We start from the raw sequence: 26,120 nt of genomic DNA, 5'->3' as shown, positions 1-26,120 counted from the left end.
CCCAAGGACTGCAGCATGCCAGGCCTCCCTGTCCATCATCAGCTCCCGAGCTTACTCAGACTCATGTCCACCGAGTCGGTGATGCCATCCAACCATCTCATCCTCTGTCATTCCCTTCTCCTCCTGCCATCAATCTTTCCCAGCATCAGGGTCTTTTCCAGTGAGTCAGCTCTAATCAGATGGTCAAAGCATTGGGAGCTTCAGCTTCAGCATCAGTCCTTCCAATGCATATTCAGGGTTGATTTCCTTTAGGTTTGACTGGTTGGATCTCCTTGCTGTCCAAGGGACTCCCAAGAGTCTTCTCTAGCACTATAGCTCTAAAGCATCAATTCTTTGGCGCTCAAGTGTTCCTTATGGTCCTGCTCTCACATCCATTGAGTTGAGTTGGGCGGAGTTGAGCTGAGCTGATTCTTGGGATGGGCTGGGAGGAGGAGAAGGAGGAGCTGCCCACAGGACAAGGGTATTGCGAACTCTCCAGAGGCTCCCCCTGCCCAGGTCCCCCGGCTCCCTTGGGGCCCAGTCCTGACCTCGCTCGCTGTCTCCTATTAGGAAGTCTGGAGGAGAGAGGCCTTCTGGCATGGAATCAAGTCCAGGAGGAGTCTGAGGAGACTACGAAGGCTTTGGAGGTCTACGGCCTCCCCTGGGGGATCGGCACCAGGTTCTGCACGTCCTCCTGCGCCCAGTACCTCCCCTTCTGGCCCCGGGAAGGTGCGGTGGGAGTGAGCCAGCTCTCGCTCTGGCCCTGGGACTCCTCAGGAGAGCGGCCCCCGAGCGCCACAGACACTCGGATGTGAGACGGCTCCTTCTGCACTGCCCCCACCCAGTGTGCTCCTCGCCCCACCCTCTGTGGGAGGTACCCTGTCATCCTGAGCGCCTCTGCACCCCACACGTGGTGGCAGAGTTAGATACATGTTAGATGAAGGCCAGGCAAGCGTGCTGTGACCCCGTCAGCGAGTCAGCGAGGCCTGGCCTCAAGCTACATCCTTACACCGTGCTCAGCCCTCCTGTCTCCAGGGTAAACCAGGGCAGACTGGTGTCCACACAGGAAGCCTCTAGGCAGTATTTTGATGCTTTGGGAGGCAGAGGCTTTGGGTGGGGCAGGGAACAGAGATGGGGCTGTTAGCTAAAAGGTGACAGTAACATATCTCTTCCTCCGCAAAGAAGTATGAGGCCTGCTGACCCCTTCCATCCAGGTTCCTCCCAATCAGGCCCCTCCCCTCCAGGCCCCTGCCATTTGTAAACGCTGTGCTTGTGCTAAGTCACTTCAGTCGTGTCCGACTCTGACTCTGTGCAACCCTATGGACTGTAGACCGCCAGGCTCCTCTGTCCATGGGACTCTCCAGGCAGGAATACGGGGGTGGGTTGCCACTTCCTCCCGCAGGGGATCTTTGCACCCAGGGATGGAACTCACCTCTCTTACTTCTCCTGCCTTGGCAGGCAGGTTCTTTACCACTAGTGCCACCTGGGAAGCCCCTGTAAACCCTGAAGGGTCTGCAAAGCTACAGTCCCTGCATATCCCCAGTGCTAGTCCTTGGCGTCACATAGTGCATCACAGGATGGTATGGTGAGGCAGTGAGCACCAGGGGTGTCGAGTCAGATGGCACCAGGTTTGGACCTAAGACTTAACCTGCACTGCAGGTTCTCACAGGGACATGAAACAGCCAAAGCCTTTGAAAAGCCTTCAGTGGAGTGGAGCCACTGTTGTCATGATTCATAAACTATACAGAGCCAGGTGAACCTGTTCTCTCTGCATCCTCAATGGATTAGTCAGGATTCTCCAGAGAAACAGAGCCAATAGGGTGTCTGTGTACATACATATATATATATACATGTATGTCTAGAGATATATATGTACACACACACACATATGGGGAAGGCAGATGGAGAGATTGACTTCAGGATTGGGCTCAGGTGATTGTGGAGGCTGGCAAGTCTGAAGTCTGCAGCGCAGGCCACGCAGGCTGGGACGAGTTGCAGCTGGAATCTGAAGGCAGTGACTGGAAGAATTCCCTCTTCCTGAGCGAGGTTAGGGCTTCCCTGATAGCTCAGTTGGTAAAGAATCTGCCTGCAATGCAGGAGACCCTGGTTCGATTCCTGGGTTGGGAAGCTCCACTGGAGAAAGGATAGACTACCCACTCCAGTATTCTTGGACTTCCTTTGTGGCTCAGCTGGTAAAGAATCTGCCTGCAATATGGGAGACCTGGGTTTGATCCCTGGGTTGGGATGACCCAAGGTGAAAGGCTATCCACTCCAGTATCCTGGCCTGGAGAATTCAGGGCCACGGGGTCGCAAGAGTGGTCTGTTCGGTCCTTCAACTTATTCGATGAGGCCCACAGTAATCTGCTTTACTCAAAGTCTGCTGATTTAAATGTTAATCTCTTCTAAAAAAAAAAACACACCTAAAACCTTCATAGAAATATCTATAAAAATGTTTGACCAAGTACCTGGGTACTATGGCCTTGCCAAGCTGACATGTAATAATAACCATCACCCCCAGTACACAGGCCCAAGTGCACTGATGCATTCTGCCCAGCAGCCTCACCAAAAAGCATTCCGAGTACTGTGGGACCTGACGTGGACTCCATTCAGGAGTCTTTATTGCAAAAGAAACAAATATAGGTGATTCTGCCTTGGCGACTTGGAGCACAAGATTGAGGTCAGCATTGCTCCTGGGCTATTAGAGCTTGCAGGATGTGGGGTGGACGCCAGAGCTCTCTAGAACCTATCAACACAATGCCCTGAACCAGGTGTGCTGCAAGTACCCAGTGTCATGGGACAGATCCTGGCCGTCCTGTTCTTGAAAGACTCATTGCCTGGTCCTCGGGTGCATCTGGTACCCCCTGCAGCAGGCCAGCACCTCATTCAAAACAACCCCGAAAGACCGACACACAACCACACTATTCTTAAATACTTTATAACAACCAGAAACTACAACCATCAAAATGCTTTCGGGGCAGCCCACTCCAAAACGCCAAGGCAGGGGCAACTTGGGCTGCCAGAACTCAAAGCCGGAGACCTCCAGCCTCCTCCATCCCCTCCTGCTTCCAGCCCTCCTGCATCACAGATCTTCATCATCAAATGTCTCCGTGCACCTCAACATTATCATCTCATCGTCAACAGGAAGGTCCGGTTCCTGCAAAACACCAGTAGAAGAGGATTCAAGTTTTATTTGAGGGCTCCAGGCCTCAGGCGGGGGAGATGGCCCCACCATCTCAGGCATGCCTCCTCCCTCTGCTTCTCCCCCACATCTCTTCAGCGGTATCTTCTCCTCCAGCTTCCAGCCAGGAAGTTAAGAGCAATGAGGGGCAGGGAGTCCATTTCCATTTCACTCGACTCCGTACTCTACAGTCTCCAGAAGGGCTTCTCCTGGATACAGTAGAACTGGCTTCTGTCCTCTCCTGGGGATTTCTAAGAACGCATGAGCGAGACAGGGGCAATCTTAAAGCTTTATCCAAATGCCCTCAACAGAGGATGATGAATTATACCACGATGCACCCACCCATGGAATACTCTGCAGCTGCTTCCAATAAAAGGAATGGGATCCTTCTCTGTGGGATACATTATTTTAAAAGAGCGAGGTCCAGAGCAGTGTGTATGGTGGGCTGCCATCTGCATTTGACGTATGTGTGCTCAGCTGAGTCTGACTCTTTGCGATCCCATGGACTGTAGCCTGCTAGACTTCTCTGTCCCCGGGATTTTCCAGGCAAGAATATTGGAGTGGGTTGCTATTTCCTTCTCCAGGAGATCTTCCCAAGCCAGGGATCAAACCTGGGTCTCCTGCATTGCAGGCAGATTCTTTACCACTAGAGCCACCTGGGAATACCATTTGTATTTGATAGATTATATAAGTAGCTGGAGAATATTTCTGGATGACTGTATAAGAAACTGGTCATGATAATTGCCTTTAGGGGAGGGACTGCAATAGGAACAAGGAACATCAGTAGGTGAGACTATCTTTTCTTTGTACATCTTTTGGTAACAGTTAAACTTTAAACCACATGGGTTAGCTATTTAGGGATCATTTTGAAAAGAAACAGCATTATGTTAATTTAGCAAGTGTTTCTCATTCCCTTAACATGACACCAGCTAACCTGATTCCTCATTGCCTCTTCCCCTAAAAGTACATTCCTGGGTTTGTGTTCTTCCTGCATACCCCCACCCCAGCAGAAAATCACCCCTGTAGTTTGTTAGCGCTGTTCTTTAAGGGTTGATTCCCTTGGGCCTTGGGAAGCACCCCTAATCCAGCCAACCATCTCATGGATGTGGGACCAGACTGGGGGTGATTCTGAGAATGAAGCTCCAGAGAATGGCCCTCATCTGCTGTGCCCTCCTGATAGGGGTGGGGCACATCAGAGCCAGAGCATCCAAGAGGGGGAAGAACTGGTCAAAGGAAAATCACCCGGACCCCGCGTTTAGGGTGAGGATGGTGGCAAAGGTTGAGAAAAGGGGGAGCTGGAATGTGGAGGATGCCCCGAGGCCAAACATCTGGGGAGGGAGCCACACACTGGAGCCTGTCATAGAGGGCCCGGGTGTCATTCCAAATGTTCTGCCTCCTTCAGTCAGTTCAGATCAGTCGCTCGGTCACGTCCAACTCTTTGCGACCCCATGAACCGCAGCATGCCAGGCTTCCCTGTCCATCACCAGCTCCCGGAGTTTACCCAAACTCATGTCCATTGAGTCGGTGATGCCATCCAGCTATCTCTAAGCCCCTGAAAACGATGATGAGGGACTTTTCAACTGCAGATCTGTGAAAGTGCTAGGCTGTAAGAGGTGTCTGCTGGGACTGGGTGCTGAAGTGTGTTTAGTAGCATTCCCTCCAGTTCATGTCCACCTGGAGCCTATTTGAAACTAGAGTCTGTGCAGATGTGATTAACTAAGGCTGTAAGCTGAAGTCATCCTGGATTTGGGGTGTGCCCTCGATCCAAATGGTAGGTGTCCTTACAAGATGAGAAGGACACAGAGATGCACAGAAGATGGAGGCAGCAATGCAGCTGCAAGTGCAGGGACCTCCAGCGTTGCGGGGAGCCACCGGGAGCCAGGAAAAGGCAGGGACAGTTCTCCCCTAGAGCTTTCAGAGGGAGCATGGCGGGTCAACACCACAACTGGGCCTTCTGGGAGAATAAATTTTTGTTGTTTTAAGCCCCTGAGTTTGTGGTAATTTGTTACATCAGTCCTAGGAAACCAATACAGGTACTGGGATGAACAAGGAAGAGAATGCAGTTGCCCTCTTTACACACCCTGTACCAAGGCCTGAGGCCTCCTGCATGAGGACACTTGGGCAGCTTGTTCAAGACACAGATTCCTGGGGCCACATCTCACAGCACTGAATGGAAATCTTGAGTGTGGGGATGTCAGGAATTTGCATTCCAATGAGCTCCCTAGGTGGGTCAAGTCTGAGCGCCTGTGCTTTACATGAGCTCCAGTCCTGCCAGTTCTTTCTTTCCTGCTATGTGTAAGGTAATGAAGTGGGGAAAACAAAGACCGTCCCATCCATCTGCTCTCAAAGCCTTGGTAAAGTGACCTGACTTCACTGTGTCCAGAGAAAGGGACTCAGTGGTCAGGGCTGGCAGCCAAGGGTTGGTGGGGGCTGCAGAGAGCAAACTGCAGGAAAGGGCCTTGGCTCCAAGTGGTCTCAGCAGAGGGAAGTGAAGGGTAAGCAGGAAAAGGGCCACACTGAAAAGCTTCCCTGATTATTTTGGGACATTTTCATCACTATCACGCATCTTTTAAAATAAACAGCTATATTTTTGCTAAATCAGTGGGAAAATCCATGCCTCTGCATCTGAAAGGGGCTGTCTCCTTGGCAGCTCATGAATAACCCCCTCCCTCCATGGAAACTTCCAGGAATGGACCTTCTAACCAAGACCCCCACAATGCATGTCACTGTGGGCTGCACAGTCAGCTTTTTGGAAGCAGAAATTAATATCCTTCAAAAGCTGACAGCAAACATTACCCCAGGGTCTCAGAAAATGATGAACTAGTTCAGCCTCTCAGAAAGGCATCAAGGAATCACACATGTAGGAAGGCCTGCCAAGAGCCAGGTCTCTGAGGTCTGGTCCCTGCCTCAAGGCTCTCAGGCTCGGATGTGCCCTGAAGAGCATCCCTCTGCCTCTTCCCTGCTTCCCTGGACATTCTCCTTCCACAAGATGCATTAGACTAAAGTCAACTATCCATGGAAGAACGTCCCCCCGTGCTGTGAACTGGGGGAGCTGCAGCCCGTGCTCCCCTCCAGAGCCCACCATCCGAGGGGAGACGAGCCAAGGCCTGACTGCACCCTGCTCCATCCTACCTGTTTGACCTGAGTGTTAACACAGCAAAGGCCTTTGAAAAAATCGATGATCTGCACGTAGAGCTGAAACTTATCCTCAGGAGTTTTTGAGTTGCAGGCAGCCAGCACGGAACTAAGGGCAGAAAGGAGGAAGAAACAGCAGTTAGAATCCTAACTTTTTACCTCTACTTTGTTGTTGCTGTTCAGGCACTAAGTCGTGTCTGACTCTTTGCAACCCCATGGACTGCAGCATGCCAGGCTTCCCTGTCATTCACCATCTCACAGAGTTTGCTCAAATACATGTCCATTCATTTGGTGATGCCATCCGCCATCTCATCCTCTGTTGCCCGCTTCTCATCCTGCCCTCAATCTCCACCTCTGCTTGCACCCTCTAAAAATATCTGGATTACAATGACCACCAAACACTTTGAAGCACGCAGCTCAACCCTCTAGTGGCCCAGAGCCTTCTGTGGAAGGTTTGTACAGCCCCAGTTCCAGCATCATGTCTGGAAGCTGCTGGGAAAGCAAGACTACAGGGAGACTGGCCCATGGGTCCTAGTTCAGTGTTCTGAGCTGTGGCCTGGGGAACAAGGAGCAAGATTTCCTCTCCGCCCAGTCAGGCTCTGCTCCCACCCGTGGCTGCTCAGGCTCAGGAAGCACAGGGCACGATCAAGTTCAGTCCCTTGACATGCCTCTGCTCAGGAGGTCTAACGTGAAACGCCAGCCCTGGCACAGACGGAAGGCTGCCCTGAAGATTCTTTTCCTGCTGTTTCCTGGGACAAGGGGAGAAGCCTACCAAGGACTGTGAATCAGGCCTGGACAGCTGGTGGTGCTTTGACCTCGCTTCCTGCTGGAATGAGGCCTCACAGTCAGCTTGGGAACCCTGGCAGCAACCCTCTGCCTTTCTGGGGAAAGAAAGAAAAAAAAAATTTTCCCCCTAATTGGTTGTTTTCTATTCCACCAGCAGGGTGAGGAGTTAACAAAATTATTTGCCAAGTACACTTTTCAACCAAATTGTGTTCACAGCCCAAGCCCAACAAAGAGATAGCAATGTCTGTCTCCAGATGGTTTCAGCAAAATCAAACTACATAGCTGGGAAGAGTCACCACGGAAAATCGCTTTGAGATTTTGGGCAACTCTGGCTGGGCTGGGGGTGGGGGAGGGGGTGGCAGCTGAGTTGCAAATGCTGACATCTCATCTGCCTGCAGGCCACCAGGGTTCTGGGCTGGAGCCACAGGCCTCAGAAAGAATGGAGATGTTCTTTGGGATCATGAGAACATGAATGTCACCTCATTCCCAAGGCAGAAAGCTACATGTTCTTGCTTCTTTAAATTAAAAAAAAAAGTTATTTATTTGGCTGTGTGGGTCTTACTAGCAGCACGCAGGATCTAGTGCCCTGACCAGGGATCAATCCTGGGCCCCCTGCTTTGAAAGTGTGGAGTCTTAACCACTGGACGCTTCTTTTTAACCAGGTATCTGAGGGGGCTGTGCTTGTAGGTTGTAAGACCACAGCTTTTCAAAGTAGCAAGGAAATTTTAGTCCTAAACTCCCTCTTTCTGAGAAAACACAACTCTGTGTGTGTGTGTGTTTAAAAAAAAACAAGCTGCTTCTTGTTTTAAAATCTCGCCAGATGCTCTTCTGACTTCAAGGGGTCATCCCTCCTTCTACATCCTTCCCATCAGCACTGTGAAAACAGCTTCTCCCCTTGTGCAGCTCAGAGACTCAGTCACTCACCCCAAGGCTCAGGCATGGGGCCTGTTTCCATGTTGGCCCACCTCTCAACCAGACTGACTGCTGTAACCTCTCAACACCTCTCTGTGTCCACCTCTCAAACCAGACTGACTGCTGTAACCCACCCATGGCCAGCTCACCCCAGGAGACAGTTCAAACCACCTAGAGTTGACAACTCTGGCTGATGTATCTCAGCCCTGGATCACAACGGAAGAACTGTCTCTGCTGAAGAAACCCCAGAGAAGATCCTCCCCAGGGCAATGGCACAATCCTAGAACCAGCCTTTTCTGAATCACAGGAAAAAGTGGATTTCCGAGAACTTCCACTGAATTATGCTCCCCCTGAGAGGCTGCAAGGGAGAGGGTCCTGAACACCCCAACAGGGATACACACACACAGTCTCATACCCCTCCTCACCTGAGGCTAGATGTGCCTGGAGCTTCACTTTTGTCCAGGGAATTTGCCACATCGAAGGCATCTTCAAAAAGGATCTGAAAGAAACCACAAAACTTCACGTGTCAGAAATCTGCCACACTCTGATGTTTGCTCTTGGTTGCCAAGGGATAGAAAGTCTCCCTACCCCCTGTCCCCAAAGGGATGCATGTTAAAGCTGAGGCCCAAACCCAGGGTCTCTGCTTGGTGACCTTTACAGGGGATGAATATTAAGTTCTTGACCACCCAGAAAAAACTGCCAACCCCAGAGAGTGGCTGAGAGATGGGGAAGCACTGGGGACCACGGTCTCCTCTTTCTAAAGAGGGTGGGAGCTTAGGTGGGAGAGGCAACAGCCAGAGGTGAGCCTCTGTTTACATGGGAAAGGGCTCATTTACACCGCCCAAGGGACAGACTGAGCCCAGGGTCCGCAATCTAGCAGTTTCATGCTAGGGGAACAGAGGTTAACGGGGCTGGGGGGTTAGGTTGCAGAGAGCCCACTCCCAGGGTGGATATGCCACAGTCAACCCGCTCCCTCCCACGTCCCTGCCCCAACCTCACTCCACCTTGGGAGTCCCTTGCAGTCACACCAGTCACTTGGGGTGCTTGATAAAAACAGATTCTGAGCCATCCCCTCAAAGACTCAGATTCAGTGGGTCTAGAGTAATAGCCTAGCGCCTGCCTTTTAACTAAACTCCACTTGAGAAGTCTTGAGGGTCAACAATAAACTAGAGACCAAAGGGCAGAGATTTGGAAAAAAAAAAGAATATGTGATGAAGGATGCAATCCTTAGAGCAGGAATTAGGCATCCTGGATAGGTCCTCCCACATGCTGGGCCTCGCCTGTGAACTGGAAGGACTGGGTGAGGCAACAGTAGTTTTCCATGCCCGGGTCCTGGTGTCTAGGAAGCCCCCCAGAGAATGGGGCATCCAGGGCTGTCTACTGGAGCATAGAAAAAGCTAAAGAATTCCAGAAAAGCCTCTGCTTCATTGACTACTTCAAAGGTAAAGCCTTTATAGATCACAACACACTGTGGAAAATTCTTAGAGATGGGAATACCAGTCCACCTTACCTGCCTCCTGAGAAACCTGTATGCAGGTCAAGAAGCAACAGTTGGAACTGGACATGGAACAATGGACTGGTTCCAAATTGGGAAAGGAGTACATCAAGGCTGCATACTGTCACCCTGTTTATTTAACTTGTATGCAGAGTACATGGGAAATGCTGGGCTGGATGAAGCACAAGCTGGAATCAAGATTTCTGGGAGAAATATCAATAACTTCAGATATGCAGATGACACCACCCGTATGGCAGAAAGGAAAGAGGAATTAAAGAGTTTCTTGATGAAGGAGTAAAAGGAGAGTGAAAAAGCTGGCTTAAAACTCAACATTCAAAAAATGAAGATTATGGCATCTGGTCCCATCACTTCATGGCAAATAGCTGGGGAAACAATGGACACAGTGAGAGACTTTATTTGGGGGTTCCAAAGCTCCAGTACTTTGGCCACCTCATGCAAAAAGTTGACTCATTGGAAAAGACTCTGGTGCTGAGAGAGATTGGAGGCAGGAGGAAAAGGGGACGACAGAGGATCAGATGGCTGGATGGCATCACCGACTCAATGGATGTGAGTCTGAGTGAACTCCGGGAGTTGGTGATGGATAGGGAGGCCTGGCGTGCTGCAGTTCATGGGGTCGCAAAGAGTCGGACATGACTGAGTGACTGAACTGAACTGAACTGAAAATCAGTGCAGAGGGTGACTGCAACCATGAAATTAAAAGACACTTGCTCCTTGGAAGAAAACCTATGACAGCAGAGACATTACTTTGCCAACAAAGGTCCGTCTAGTCAAAGCTATGGTTTTTCCTGCAGGGATGTGCGAGCTGGACAATAAAAAAGACTGCTGAAGAACTGATGCTTTCTAACTGTGGTGCTGGAGAAGACTCTTGAGAGTCCTTTGGACACCTAGGAGATTAAACCAGTCTGTTTTAAAGGAAATCAACCCTGAATATTCATTGGAAGGACTGATGAAGTTGAAGCTCCAATGCTTTGGCCACCTGATACGAAGAGCCAACTCATTGGAAAAAGACCCTGATGCTAAGGAAGGATAGAAGGCAGGAGAAGGGGACAACAAAAGATGAGATGGTTGGATGGCGTCACCAACTTAATGGACATGAGTTTGAGCAAACTCCAGGAGACAGTGAAGAACAGGGAAGCCTGGCGTGTGCAGTCCATGGGGGTCACAAAGAGTCAGATATGACTGAGTGAGCAACAAGGGCTGTTCCCCCAGCATCAGAGGCATCTGGAGGTTCTCTGGCTCGAAGACTCCCCAGAGAGACACCGGACATCTCCTTAAAGAAACCACCCACTGAGGAATGTTTGAAAAGTCAGGGCAAAGCAGGGCGGTGGTGCCATGCAAGCTGATTGCCTGCAGAGCACTAGATTAGCAGCAGAGAAGCAAAGAGTCGCCCGCCCCACTAGAGCAGGGAGGAGAGATGCGGCCCCAAGTGGGAGCAGCAGCCTTCCGGGCTGTCCTAATTCTGAAAGAGCAGCGGAGGAGCCCACTTAGATCTCAGCGCTCAGCTACCGCTAATGCCCACCAGCGCTCCGCTTGGCTGACCATGGCTGGGGTTAACAGCTCGAACTCCGAGCATTTACAGTAAAGGTGTGGGTACCTCCGCTCTATTAATACTCTGCGGGGTGAGAGGGAACTGAGGGTGGAAATTTCTGGAGATGTTCCTCCCTGATGCTTAAGAAAGAGCCAGAGGCAGTCTTTTCTCTTGCCTGAAGGAGAGGATGTATGGATGTGAGACTTGGACTGTAAAGAAACCTGAGCACCGAAGAATTGATGATTTTGAACTCTGGTGTTGGAGAAGATGCCTGAGTGTCCCTTGGACTGCAAGGAGATCCAACCAGTCCATCCTAAAGGAAATCAGTCGTGAATATTCATTGGAAGGACTGATGCTGAAGCTTAAACTCCAATACTTTGGCCACCTGATGTGAAGAACTGACTCCTTGGAAAAGATCCTGATGCTGAGAAAGATTGAAGGCAGGAGGAGAAGGGGACGACAGAGGATGAGATGGTTGGATGGCATCACCAACCCAATGGGCATGAGTTTGAGTAAACTCCGGGAGTTGGTGATGGACAGGGAGGCCTGGCATGCTGCAGTCCATAGATAGGGCCGCAAAGAGTTGGACACAGCTGAGCGACTGGACTGAACTGAACTGAACTGAACTGATGCAGAGGAGGAGGAATAATAACTTGATTGCTACCAGCCGCCATTCCACAATTATACCCCGTGCGGTAAATGGGGAGGGCGGGAAAGGTGAGATGCCAGCCCTGAGAGGAGGCAGAGCAGGGAGAAGGAAAGAACCGAATCTACGGCCACATGGCCGGGAGATGTAGCGGAAGTCCTCCTGCCGCGCAGGCCCTCCCGGGTGGGCAGAGTACATCACCTCTTGGTTTAATGAGCGAGTACTTGAAGCTGAAAAAATCCGAGTGGATACAGCCTTCTAAGCCGTCTCTTCTGTAATCCCCATGGAAAGGCCAGGAAGGTAACAGGAGAAAAATAAATGTTCTCTGGTTGTGCATATATGTCGGGAAAATCAGAAACGTACTGCGCCAACATCCAGACAGCACCTCCAGGTGGCTGTGGGAACCCTGCTAACTTCCCCGGGCGTCTCCAGGCAGGTGATGGAGTCATTCCTTCCTATCCACCCTCCCTCTCACCCTTGGGTTGGCTCACCTCCTCAGGGGTGGAGACCAGCGAGCAGCTGGCCCCCTGGCTGTCAACCCCGCTGTCCTTCATGCTACCCTCGGGGCAGGCCGGCTCTGGACAGGACCCCACGAGGCTGCTCTGTGCCTGCTCCCAGGCGTGCAAGAGGATGGTCTTCCTCTCCTCCGAGAGGGTCTGCCACAGATGGGAGATGGCCGCGGACACGATGGGGAGCGTCACCTCCTTGGAGGAGATGATCCTGTTCCTGATCAGAAAGTCCATCGTCTGCTTGTAAAAGCTGAGGTACCTGCAACCGAAAGGGCAGTGACCCCCAGACCTGAACCCAGTGGCCCAAGGTCCCCCAACCCGCGGTGGCTCCTTGGGATCCCGTGGTGGGGAAGGGGGGCGGTGAAGAGCACAGGCCTTGCCCCGCACTGTGGTTCACCAGGGACTCAGCCTCACTAGTCCCTGCTAGCCCTGACCCTAGCAGTGCAGAGCCAGCTTGGGGGCCACGGGCGACTTAGTTTTGTGTTTTGGGGTCCCTTCCTAAGTCCTCCCAGCGCCCTCTGTGAAGCTCACTGCCCGACAGAAGAGAGGATGAGAGGCAGGGCAGGCTGACTCTCTCACCAGGGGAACATGGCTTCAAATTTAGAGCCCGGGAATATGCAGACATGGTATGAGCTCGCTTAAATTTGGAAGCTGTGGGGTAAGCCTCTTTCTGTTGGGCCAACTCCTCCAAGCCCACATACATGGATGTGTTCAGCCTTCAGTTTGCGGAGGAGCAGTGAATAGCACAGAGAAGGCAATGGCAACCCACTCCAGTACTCTTGCCTGGAGAACCCCATGGATGGAGGAGCCTGGTGGGCTGCCGTCTATGGGGTCGTTAAGAGTCAGACATGACTGAACGACTTCACTTTCACTTTTCACTTTCATGCATTGGAGAAGGAAATGGCAACCCACTCCAGTACTCTTGCCTGGAGAATCCCAGGGACGGGGGAGCCTGTTGGGCTTCTGTCTATGGGGTCGCACAGAGTCGGACACGACTGACGCGACTTAGCAGCAGCAGCAGCAGTGAATAGCAGGTGGAATCTGGGCTAGCCATTCACTGCTTCCCTTGCTCCAAGACCAGTAATGCTGTGGGGGTGGGGAGGCATTTTAGCCCTCAAATCCCCCACAGTGTCACCCCAGATAAAGTCAGTCTGAGGAAACACAGCGCATGTGCTGTGCAAATGTGGTTTCAAGACTATTTCTCTAGCCCCTCTGCCAGCCCCACCCCCGAGCCCTTCCTGTGTGGAAATCCGGAGGGCCCGGGCCCGTGACTCAGGGCCTGCAGGGTGCTCCCGCTGGAGCACTTGTCCCCTCCCCCACGGGCGCCAGGCCTTTCACACCGTTCAAATTCCAACAGGTCTGGCAGCACAGTGACGGAGGAGTGTGAGAGCTCCACTTTTTTCTCCTCTTCCTCCTCCACCTCCTCATCCTCTTCCTCCTCTTCTTGGTCTTCCTCCTCCTCCTCCTCCTCTTCTTCTTCCTCCTCCACATCCTTCCCGGCTGCCTCGAAGGAGCACCAAGTGTCCGAGCCTTTCCGATGAACTTTATTTGACACCAGACTGGGGAGGAAGTAGAAACAAGACATTTACAGACTAACTTCCTTCATGAACATCAAGACTAAACATTTAAACGCAGTTTTAGCGTATTTTATATATGTTATATCTATGCATAAGTGGGCTTCCGCGATGGCTCAGTGGCAAAGAATCCGCCTGCCAGTGCAGGAGACACAAGACACACAGGTTTGATCCCTGGGTCAGGAAGATCCCCTGGAGTTGGAAATGGCAACCCGCTCCAATGTTTTTGCCTGGAAAATCCCATGGACGATGGAGCCTGGTGGGCTACAGTCCATGGGGTCGCAAAGAGTTGGACATGACTGATGGCCCAAGCATGCAGACAACATGGTCCTCTTACCCTACCTACCCTACCCTACATATGTATAAGTACATTATGACCAAGTGAAGTTTATCCTAGGAATATAAGATGGTTATCCAAGCTTTGAAAATCAATCAGTGTAGTTTACCATATCAACAGACTAAAGGAAAAATATTAATTTCAATATGTGCAGAAAAGCACTTGGCAAAATTCAACATTCATTCATGGTTTTTAAAAACTCTCAGCAAACTAGGAACAGAAGGGAATTTCTTCAACCTGATAAAGAGCATCTATAAAAAGCCTATAGCTAACAGCATACTTAGTAGTAAAAGATTGTTTATCTGCCAAGATCAGGAACAAGAGAAAGATGTCCTCTCTTACCACTTCTATTCAAAATTATGCTGGAGATTATAGCCCATCCCATAAGGTGAACTAAAGAAATGAAAGGTGTACAGATTGGATAGGAGGAAATAAAATGGTCTTTGCCGACAATGTGATTATCTATGCAGAAAATCCCAAAGAACCTAAAAATATGTGGCCAGAACTAAGAAGGAAGCAAGGTTTCAGAATACAAAGTTGATATACAAAACCCAGTAGTATTCTGTATACTAGCAATGAATAACTGGAAATTGAAATTTTAAAAAGTAGCATTTACAGTAGCACCCAAAACCATGGTTAAATATTTGGGTTTAAACTAAAAGCCCCACCTAAAAAAGAAAGCAATAAATTGGACTTCAAAATTCTGTTCTTCAGAAGATAGTTTTAAGAGAATGAAACAGTATGACACAATTTGGAAAACCAAGACTTGTGCCCAGAATCTCTTCATACTGAGGGGAATAATCCCCAAGGCATCAGACTGAGTTAAAAAGCAAGTGCACCAGAAGAAACATAGGAGGGGTCTCAGCCTCTCGCTGTCTCTCTTTCTGTTTAATTTCAGAGTGGAAGAAGTCTTTCTGACTATTCACATAACATCAGGTGCCATTGTAGATAGACAGATTAGACTTCACTTTGCATGGACTAAACAAAAAACAGAAATGCTGAAATAGTAAAATAACCAACCAAGGTATGATTGTTTATAATCTATATGCTAGAAGGAGAGCTGATTTCTCATTGTACATAAAGCGCTTCTACCACTAAATAAGAAAAAGACCACCAACCAAACAGGAAAATGGGCAAAAATTAGGTAAAAACAGGCTTCCAGGAAGGGAAATACAAATGACCCTGAACTAAGGCACTTAAGCTTACTTATAATTTAATTAATTTAAAATATAGTAACTATAAAATGCAATCAATCTAGTCCTCTACTGGTACCACAGTTTTAATTATTGCAGGTTTATAATAATTCTAGTAAAAATCTTCCCTAATTAATATGATTCTGAAAGAAATTTAGCCACCCACATGTGGGTGATACAAGTATTAATAAGATTTTAGTATGTGATAGTGTTCATATGTTAAATCAGGAGGGAGAGCATGGCGTCTGTAATAAATGGGGGGTGGAGTCAATAGCTAACGTCTGCCTCACTGAGATCATCTCCCAGGCTGATTTCTAGCTGGGGCCAGTCTGATTTGTAAAATATGGCCACAAATACCCTGCCACGTATACTCAATACACACACACACACACTTGCCTCCACATGACCAAACAGTGCAGATTATGATTATAGGTGATTACATCCTTCGTAATACTTTTCTGTATTCTCAGTGTCTACAATGTGAATTTAATTAAATCATTTTTCTCCTGATTATTTCCTTTAGGATATAGTACACATTCGCTGTTTTAAAAAACTGCAAATACAGAAAAGCGCAGAGAAGACAATATAAGAAATCAGTAACACCACCCCAAACGAGGGGAACAACCTCACTTGGCTTCCGCAGGTTATCGGGAGACTCTGATCACAAGCCATGTGCAGTCCCCTTTTCAGAGTGAGTAAAACTGTTTACACACATACTCCAGCGCCTCCTTGGAGGCCGGTCTAAGCTCACACAGTGCTGGGAACACCCTGGTGCCACCAGAGGTGATGAGGGCCCGGCCACTGTGCCCAGAGTCCAGGTCGCGCTTGGAGCAGCTGCGCAGGGTAAGGTGGCGTGGGGCCTGAGCCAGCCTTTGAGAGCACAGCAAAGACAGAGGCTACAAAGTGCATGTCAAAAGGTGTGAGCGTTAAATGTCCCACGTGAGATCACAGAAGTGTGAGAGAGATGTTAGTCAGGCAGCCTCTCTTGTCTGAGTGCACTGTTATAAACGAGGTTCCCCTTTCAGCTCCCCTTCCCCTTGCAGAACCCGCATGTACTACTTTTCCCTTTCTTCTCTGACATCCTTTTTAGCTTTTCTTTGGTTCCTGTGAAGCTAGAAAGTAGGCAGAGATTTAGATTTCCCTTATCTTCTTATGTATCCTTCAGTAAAACCATTAGGTAAGTTTTTTTTTAAAGCTATCATACTATATGAATACTGTGATCTCATTTCTCTACAAAATAATGTGCAAAATAAAAAAAATGAGGATATTCTTTATGGTTTACATTGATTTTCTTTGAGTGGTGAGATAAGTACTTTCATGGTCTTTTTCAGGTACTTCTGTTCTTTTTGACATTTTCTGTTAATAAGTAGGATTATTTTTATATTCAGGAAAAATCCAATACATGCGATTAGGGTAAAATGGAGACGAGAACTCTCCAGCACAAAGCCATTCTAAATAGATAAGCAGTGCCTCTCACTCTGTTCTGCATTCTGGAGGGGAGGGTGGGCTGTCGAGCCGCAGCAGAACCGTGGCAGAAGAGCAGAGTGTCCTGGGTCTCCTGGTGCTTGGGGGTTTTACCTGGGGTTTCTGGAGTACATGCTGGCATATTCTTTCTTGGCCTCCTCTAAGCTGTTTGCATTCCCATCCTCCAGGTTGAAAGATCCTATTAAGGAGTTGAAGGCAAGGGTCACACATGATAAAGTCGGGACTTGGTCCAGTCTCTCCTGCCTTTCTGGACTGTGTGGACCATGGGTGGTTGCTGAGCCCACCCAGGTTCAGTGTTAGGGGTCAAGAGCCCAGTTTCACCTCTCTTTTTAGATGGGAGAGGGAGAGGGACAGGGGAAGAGCTTCTTGAGCCGGCCCTTCTCAGTCAAGGCATGGAGAGCACCCCGTTGAGAATTTAGCTTCCACTGACTCATGAAACCCCAATGTCCAGCCTGAATGCCAAAGAAGGGAGATAGCTTCTGCCCTTTGCTTTCAAGTTGGACAGCCCTGGTACACTTCTCTGGCCTCTCAAGAGGAGGTCAGACACCTGGGAAGAAACTCCTCTTGCTCACACAGCCTGCTGACGTTCATCCATCCTGCCAGACCCTAAACTCACTGAGGACAGGGGCATGGATCTCATCGTACCCCTGGCCCAGGTGCAGTGCCTGGCAAATAGTAGGCTCTCAGTAAATATATGTTCACTTGGCTTACCCCAATCTCTCTGTTTTCAACAGAAAAAACCAACCAGCCCTACACTGGGAGGCAGAGGGGTGGCAGGTATGGATTGCTTACCTTTCAGCTTTAGCAGATTATCCAAAGTTTGTTCCAGTTCCTGAATACGATTCTTCGCCTTATTCAAAACTTGCCACTGAGGACAGAGACAGACAGTGCGGAGAAGCCAGCCTCCCCCCGCAGAGTTGGTTTTGTGGACACGGAAGCCCTTTTCCTGGCCTGAAGCCACCCCCACCTTGGGTGCGAAGTCTGTCTTTGACATCGTCGACAGAAAGGGTAGGAGCTAGTTCTGAGCCACAGAAGGCACCACATTTACTTTGCGTTCTGGGAATGGTTCTCACAGAAATACCAAAGCATTTGGAAACCATTAGGCTGTGTTCAGCAGACAGGGCTGCAAACGACTATAGACGCACTGTGAAGTTGGGATGGACAATGTCTGTAGAGGCAGCACAAAGCCCCCTCCTCCCCCCATTAACTTCTGCTCACTTCGCACAGTGTGCTACAGGCAGGTTAACGGTAAATGTACTAGTTTAGTATTAGTAAATGTACTGCTGCTGCTGCTGCTGCTAAGTCGCTTCAGTCGTGTCAGACTAGGTGCGACCCCATAGACAGCAGCCCACCAGGCTCCCCCGTCCCTGGGATTCTCCAGGCAAGAGTACTGGAGTGGGGTGCCATTGCCTTCTCCCAGTAAATGTACTAGTTAGTAAAAATACAAAAATGTATTTTTGTGTGCCAGATGCATACATTCTAGTTGACCTAAAGTCTTATCAAATGCTCTGTCAAGTTGAACTATGAATTTCCTGTCCTGCAAAAATAGAATCACAAGCATTTCCTTGCTCCCTCCTTCCCTTTCTTCACCACTGGATATAACATTAGTCAAGTCAAAATGGTAACTGCAAGATTTTACAACAATGAGAAACGCTGAATATTGTGTATTATTCAGACCGCCCAGTGCCTGTGAGGAGTCCCAGACCTCAGGCACGCACAAGGGCAAAGAGCTGTATGCCCAACCTGGGGTCACAGAGTAAATAAAACTGCCCGGCTTTCAGGCTGCTGACATTCTAATAGGGAAGGTGAGCGTGGAGACAACCACTCATCACACAGAACACACAACAGCCCCTCTTAACGGGAGAATTCGGTAAGCGCCGCAGAGGACCGTGGGAGCGCCTTTCAGGGGAGGTGGAGGGACCCACCCTCCTGGAGGGCCCGACTGAGCCCCACTGGTGTGTGAAAAGGAGACTGGAGGGCGACTAAAGGTACGCCACTCTGCAGACCCATGGGACGGTGACTTGAGATCCAGCAGACCACGGGGATCTCGGACTGCTCCTTTAGAGCAGGGCCCCTGCCGTCCTACACCATCTGCTGGCCCCCGTCCCGGGCTCAGAATTACACCATTGGGTCAGCAAGAACTCTGTCCACTCGGGATACCTGGGGCCGACGGGCTGGCCGAACCCCAGGTTTGGGAGGCGAGGACTTTCCAGCCCTCTGGTCTAGGACAGTCACCTGCGTCCGGGCAGCGTGGCCACCCCATGCCCACCTTGCAGTCTGACTGCGTCACCTGGGCCAGAACAGAGCCACGTAGGCCAGGTGCTGTTCACTGAAACTCTGTATCTACAACATTTTTGGCAGGCTGATTTTCTTAGGACCTTTGTCTGAGTTGAATTATGTCCCCCTAAAAAAAGATGTGTTAAAGTTCTAACCCCAGGCCTGTGAGCGTGACCTTATTTGGAAGCAGGGCCTTTCTCGAGGTAATCAAGTCAACGTGAGGTCATGAGGGTGGGTTCTAACCCAGTATGACCAGTGTCCTTATAAAAGGGGAAATTCGGACACAGAGACAGACACACACAGTGACTGGAGTGACGCCTCTGTAAGCCAGGGAAGGCCAAGGATTGCCAGCAAATGCCAGAAGCCAGAGGAGGCAGGAAGTGTTCTCCCCTAGGGTAGTCAGAGGGAGCCAGCACCTGGATTTTGAACCTCTAGAGGCTAGACCTCTGAGACATTTCTGTTGTTCTAAGCCACCTCGTGTATGGTATTTTGTTTTGACAGCCACAGAAAACTAGTACGACCTTGCTGCCATATGTCTGGATCTCACTCTTGTAAGGCAAATCCGTTCTGCATGGACACTACAAATGCAAAATTCAGCGTTCTCCCTCCAGCAGGAGTGCAAAGGAAGGACAGGACAGAAGATATTTGATTTCCAGGCTGCCCCCTGGCTGTGCCATCCCAGGCAAATAGTCTAACTTTCTGGAGCCTCAGTTTGCTCCTCTGCAGAGTGAGGGTGAGATGAACGGAGCTGGGAGGAATAAATGAGGTGATGCATGGGGAAACGATACTCGCATTCTAAACCACCCAGGACCGTGCTGTTTTTCATGCTTTTTCTTGTTGAACTCCACGGCAGGCCTCAGGAAGCCGTGACTGGTGTCCCTGTTTAACCGATGTGTTAACTGAAGCCTAGTGAGGAACCTACCTCATGTGGACTGATGCCACTTAACAGCCAGGCTCTCCACTACCACATCATGAGGTATGAATTTTCAGGGGTGCAGAGGGTTTTCCTCTAGATTTACTTCCACTCCTTACTGCCAGCCCCCAGTACCTGTTCTTTTCTTCAGTCGTGCTGCCTGTCTCTGCATATTCTTCACTGGCCAGTGACAGGGGCCTTGGGGTTGTTGTGCACCCCTGGATGCATGTCACCCGGGGACACGGAGCAGAGTTGTTCTGGACAGGCTCTTTGCTGAGAGGCCTGGATGTGGCCTAGTCTGCAGCGGGCAGCTAAGGCACGGCTCTCAGGCAGCAGCAGACAGAGCACCATGAGGCGCCCACAGCTGGGTGTCGGGCAGAGGAGCAGCGCTCCCCCACCCCTCACCCCCCACACCCTTCTAGAGGAGCAGGTGGGAGCTTGTTTGAGATTCTTCCTGCCCCCCTTGGATCCGGGCACAAGGGCACTTGGGGCACCTTCCTCTGTTTTCCACAGAGGCTCTGGCCCTGTGCCCACGAGTGGTGGGGGGCGGTGCTCTTCTGTTCACCTGCTCTGGAAGCAGCACCACCCCAGACAGAAACCCACAGTTTCAGGGCAACGGGCTGGTCCAGAAAGATGGACGGTGGAAAGAGGGTCTGGCCTGGATCCCCAAACCTGGCCTCTCCCTGGCAGCTGGCAGGTCCTGTCTGAATTCCAGTTCCCTCCGTTAAAGAGGGTGAGGGGCCTTGAGGCTACCGCAACTTCCCCCACGTTGGAGACCTCCTGACTGCTCCCTCTGGTGATACCAACTCCACCCTTCCATCACCACCCGAACCCACGCGAACCTTCTGTGCTCCGCCAGAGACACCAGTCAGCAGTACGGCAGCCCAGGAAGGAGAAAGGCAGAATTAAGATCAGGAAAAGACAAATGCTTACCTGGAGAGTCCTGCCGCCTAGGGAAAGACCTGGTTAGTGCATGAAACCTGAGGGACACACATGCCCCTGTAGTGGGGGGTGTGCCTTGGGGAGAGGGAGTTGTGTGTGTTGCAGTGGGAATGCAGGGTCCAGGCAGCGGCTGGAGGCTCACCACAGCCCATGAGAGGGATGGGCATTGGTGTGGCTGGCTCACCCGGCCTCTCGGCAGGTCATTTCCCTCCTGAGGCCAGGCTTGTCTGCAGCAGGTAGGTAGGGCCCCGAGCAGACAGAGCGCTGTGAGGTGTCCTCTGCGGGCCGCTGACCCACCCGAGCCACAGCCCTCGGGGGTGGAGCTCCAGGCCAGTCCCCACCCTGGCTCCACAGTCTTTCCATGTGTGGGAGCTTTTCCTCCCTACCCTCCGGTCCCCATACCTTTGAGGCTGTGAGATCAGAGTGGGAGTAAACAGCCTTCCTGAGGTTGCCGAAGAGCCCTGCCAGGGTGGCTCTGTGGCGGGCCTGGGACAAGCGTCTGCGGGCCACCCGCTGCTCCAGCTCCTGCAGGCGCCGGGGCATCATTCTGCCGCCAGCGTTGCCGCCTTCTCCTGCAGTCTCCATGAGAAGCTGCAAGGTGCTAGGCTTGGCTTGGCCCTAAATAGTAAAGGTAAAATATTAAAGAGAAAGGAAGGTAGATTGAAGCCAAATGGGGAACAATTCCCAAGTAAAAGTTCCCAAACCAATGAGTATAATCGACAACAGATACACAATCAACCATAGGTGATACAAAACCTGTTATCGAAGCTCGACTCCCGAAAACCCAAGGTGCTCATACCTGACTTACAGTCAAAGAGCACTGCTGCTTTACAGCAGGAAGGCTCCAGGAACTTGCAGGTTCTCACTAGATACTTGTTAATTGACCATGGTGGCCAAGGAGGCCAAGGAGGGTAGGCCATACCCTGAGGTCTCATTCTTTACAGTCTGTGAGAGGTGGGGCAGGTGTCTCCCAACCCTGTGAGGTCTTTCCTACCCTGAGAAGGCACCCCTCTTTGGGTTGGGAGGACAGCTACAGAATCAGAGGCCCATCCAGCCTGAGGGCTAGTTTACATCAGAGGCCACCTTTTATAGTCTCCAATTTCCAGACACAGACAAATCTTTAATAGGAAGCAAAGTGAAACAGTGAAGTGAACAGGAAGCCCAGAGAAAAACAAGTGTTTCCCAGGTGGTACTAATGGTAAAGAATCTGCCTGCGATGAGGGATACCTGGGTTTGAACCCTGTGTCAGGAAGATCCCCTGGAGGAGGAAATGGCAACCCACTCCAATATTCTTGCCTGGAGAATCCCATGAACAGAGGAGCCTGGTGGGCTACAGTCCATGGCGTCACAAAGAGTCAGATACAACTGAGGGACTAAGGACAGCACACAGTACAGGGAAAAACAAGACCCTTTCGAATTTAAGAATATGAGTCTTCTTTACCTGTTTAAATAAAAAAGAAATGCATGTGCCTGGATAACAGGGCATTTAGGTTGACATTTAGGCTGAGGTAAAAACACCAAGGTCCTCTCAGGATCTCAAATTCTCTAAATAGTCTAGGAATATGAATGCCAAAGGCCTCTGGGCTTGTAGGGAGTCTAGAGCTCTCCTGTGCCAATGCTGATAATTTGACTTTCCTCTCAGGTTTCTTACCCAAACACATTCCTCTGGAAAGATCTGCCCGGCTGTGGAGATGTTTGCCGCACCGGATGAGGGTGCAGTCCTCTGCCTCTCCTATAGGGGGCAGACACTCCCATGACTTGCTGCCTCCAGAGGAGGCCGCCACTGCCTGTCTTTTTCTTTCCTCCTACTTAGAATGCCACGCCCCACCCCCCACGCCCCGACTTCCCACCCCTGGTTTATACCTGTCTAGAGTCAGCTTGTCCTTCAGTTCTCAATTTAAGCCCCAATTTCTCTGAGAAGCTTTTCAGACCCAGGTCACACTGGCTTCTCATTTGAATCTTGTTTTGTCAACAAATCAGTAGGATCCTTTGTCAGGATCCATGTATGTCTCTCCGAGAGTGCATCAGAATAGATATAAGACAGGATAGCAGGTGGCAGAGGATGAGAGGGTTAGATAGCATTCTGACTCAATGCACATGAATTTGAGCAAACTCTGGGAGATAGTGAAGGACTAGGAAGCCTGGAATGCTGCAGTCTATGGGGTCACAAACAGTTGGACACAACTTAGCGACTGAACAAGGATAGCATTAAGAGAAAACCTTGGGGGCAAGGAGTAATAGTGCGTTGGACACTGACCCCAAAGTTCTCTCTGGATCCTAAGCATTTGCAATCTCATGAATTCAGTTCTTGACAAGATTCACAGTGAGAAGCACATAGTTAAGAAACTTCAAATAATCTTTGAAGGTGATGCTGGCCAGCTGCATGTGAGACAGGTAGGGAAGGATTATACAGGACCTGGATACCTTATTCTGACTGGGGAAACAGGGCATGTTTGGAGGGTGAGTGTGAACGTCTGGGCATCTGATACATGTGAGAATTGGGGAACTCATTACGGGGATTGTAGGTGAAAGGAAGCTAGTCATATGAATCCACAGTGGGTAGGATGATGGAAGGTTGCTCCTAGAGATGCTACCTGGCCAATGAGACGAACCAGTGTGGGAAAAGCAGATGGATTATGGATTGGCACAAGACTTGAGCTCTAACTTTATGTTAACCAGCAATGTGATTATTCTATGAGCCAGGAAACCTGAAATCTTAATTTCTTTATCTGGATAAAGGAGGTGAAAAAGTCTTTAGATTATAGTTTTAAGCTGTTCACCTTTAAGGTCACTGTCATGAGTCTGTGATTATTTGGAGCAAGGGCAAGCAACACAAGCTGCTCATTCTCCAGCAGAAGTGGAGTTAGAGCACACGGCAGCATGGGCAGCTGATCTGAAGGAATTCTGGGGACTGATGGAAACTAGGGCCCAAAATAGTATCAGGCATTTCAGAATGACCATAACTCTGAAATCTTTTCCTTTTAAAAAACTTCTTGCTGTGCCTTCAATCCTGTTCATTAGATCAGCCTGCTACACATAACCTTCAGTCTCACAAAGTTAGAAGACAGCTTCACTGATGCATTCTTCTAAAAAGACATTTTGTGGAGGTTTGTATTCTCATGCCACAATTTTTTTTTATCATCATCACCTCTCATATAGAAAGCATACATTCACTATCAAAGACTTTCCTACTGAAACACCACTTAATACCCACCTAGAGCTGAACTTAAAAAAAAAAAAAAAAACACCTCCCTAGGCTAAACTTAAAAAAAAACTCTGACTTCACCCTTTCCAAGTTTCGAAGTAACTTTCAATCAGTTTAAATTACCAATCCCTAAAACATTTAAGTGTGATCCGGTTGCATTAGAGCTTCCCAGGTGGCACTAGTGGTAAAGAACCCCCTTGTCAATGCAGGAGACATCGGTTTGATCCCTGATTGGGGAAGATGCCCTGGCGGCAGGCATGGGTAACCCACTCCAGTAGTCTTTCCTGGAGAAGCCTGGCGGGCTACAGCCCATAGGATTGCAAAGTCGGACAGGACTGAAGCGATTTCTCTCTCTCTCTCTCTCTCTCTCTCTCTCTCTCACACACACACACACAGTCTCATTAGCAAACCCTAAGCAAATGCATACAAGACACAGGATGTTTTGCGACCCACCAGTAGCTTCCTTTGGTTCCCTAAACTTATAGTGAAGTGAAGTGAATTTGCTCAGTCCTGTCCGACTCTTTGCGACCCCATGGACTATAGCCTACCAGGCTCCTCCCTCCATGGGCTTCTCCAGGCAAGAGTACGGGAGTGGGTTGCCATTTCCTTCTCTAGGGGATCTTCCCGACCCAGGGATCGAACCCGGGTCTCCCGCATTCCAGGCAGACTCTTTAACCTCCGAGCCACCAGGAAATAAGATCATGCTTAAAAAGAAAACCAAAACCCTCAGAATCATTCTCAGAAATCTGTTGGGTGTCAGGATGACATGTACAAATGTACAAAAGTTTGGACCCAGACCTAAATGGCCACCTGTTTGGACCCACGAGTTTCAGTCAGTCACATGTATTACATATACCACCCGCAAGGCCAGTGCACTATTCTGGAGGTGAATGCATGGCGTTTAGTCGACTCTCACCCTCGCAGGGAGATGAACACCTGGGCACAAGGGCCGCGGGAAGCCATGACAGTGGTGGCAGTGGGTCACCAGCTTCACGTGCCAAACACAGTGTCGCTCCCACTGGGCCCAACAGACTTCGGCACAGGCGCGCGGACCAATCGCAGTGTGTCCCTGGGCCCACAGCCAATGAGAATGCGCGATGGTAGGCCAATGAGGTGCAGGCAGTGGAAGAAACAGTGTAACATATTGTCCGAAGGTGACACAAAGCGCCGGGGGCGGGGTGGGGGGGACGGGGGGTTGACCCTTTCACCTTGCCCGTCGACTTCTTTCCAAGTGAGGTCGAAGGGGGTCAGGGAGAGGATCCCTGTGTCACCACACGGGCTATATGTACCCACCGAGGACTAAACGGATATCCTTCGACTGGGTCCGCTGGCCTGACCTACAGCCCCAGTATCCTCATCCCTCAAACGGGGCTCTGACACCAGCCTGAACAGGGTTTCCCTGAGGCTTAGAGAGGGCGTTGTCAGTACAGGGTCCAGAGCACAGGTTCCCTGTCTCAGGGGAAAGGAGAGCAGGCAGATGTGAAGAAATAGAGACACACATACAAGCGGGGGGGGGTGGGGGTAGGGTGGGGGGGGCGGTAGGGGTGGAGACCGGGGGATTGACGTTTTAAACTAAAGAAAAAGAAAAAGGGGTGGGCCATGAGAGAGGTTGCACAGAAGCGGCCTTTAGAAGGAGGGATCAAAATAGCAAGAAGAGAAACAGTGCTTACTGAGGCAAGAGGAAACAGGTATTCTTCCAGCTTAGGCAAAAAAAAAAAAAAATCATTTTTCCCCCAAATAGAGATTTGTGTGTCTAGGTGTCTTTCTGCTTGAATTCCTGCTCCCCTGAATGTTTCTGAGATGGTCTGCTCCCACGCCTTCAGTTTGAGGCTAGAAGGTCCCAGCAGCCAGGCGCCCCTTGCTGCTCCTAGGACGAGCTGCTTCACCACAGGGAGGGGTGAACCTGAGGTCGAAAGGCATCCTGCACGGGGCCTAGAGGCACTTGGATTTGGTTTCTGACTGGGGATTTACCTCACAGTGAACGTGAGGACCATGAAATCTACCT

At 50.1% G+C, this 26,120-nt stretch overlaps 2 protein-coding genes across 3 annotated transcripts in view; one reads left to right on the top strand and one right to left on the bottom strand.

The window, feature by feature from the left end:
• Positions 1-5,139, top strand: part of LOC138439523 (solute carrier family 23 member 1-like) — a 65,170-nt gene extending 60,031 nt beyond the window's left edge. For both annotated transcript variants that reach the window (XM_069588457.1, XM_069588456.1), the window contains one exon: positions 550-5,139. In XM_069588457.1, the coding sequence (XP_069444558.1) occupies positions 550-794 (245 nt within the window). In that variant the 3' untranslated portion in view covers positions 795-5,139. The remainder of the gene's footprint in view (positions 1-549) is intronic.
• STRA8 (stimulated by retinoic acid 8) lies at positions 2,899-22,679 on the bottom strand. Its single transcript, XM_069588459.1, has 9 exons — positions 22,562-22,679; positions 21,313-21,528; positions 17,571-17,646; positions 16,872-16,956; positions 13,530-13,748; positions 12,172-12,448; positions 8,416-8,489; positions 6,290-6,401; positions 2,899-3,133 (listed from the first exon to the last, which is right to left on the bottom strand). The coding sequence occupies exons 2-9, from the start codon at positions 21,493-21,495 to the stop codon at positions 3,059-3,061; spliced, it is 1,101 nt and encodes a 366-aa protein (XP_069444560.1). The 5' UTR covers positions 21,496-21,528; positions 22,562-22,679; the 3' UTR covers positions 2,899-3,058.
• Positions 22,680-26,120: the final 3,441 nt, after the last annotated feature.

This window comes from Ovis canadensis, chromosome 4, assembly GCF_042477335.2.
Source record: "Ovis canadensis isolate MfBH-ARS-UI-01 breed Bighorn chromosome 4, ARS-UI_OviCan_v2, whole genome shotgun sequence".
Classification (NCBI taxonomy): Eukaryota; Metazoa; Chordata; class Mammalia; order Artiodactyla; family Bovidae; genus Ovis; species Ovis canadensis.
This window is presented reverse-complemented; position numbering and strand designations above follow the sequence as displayed.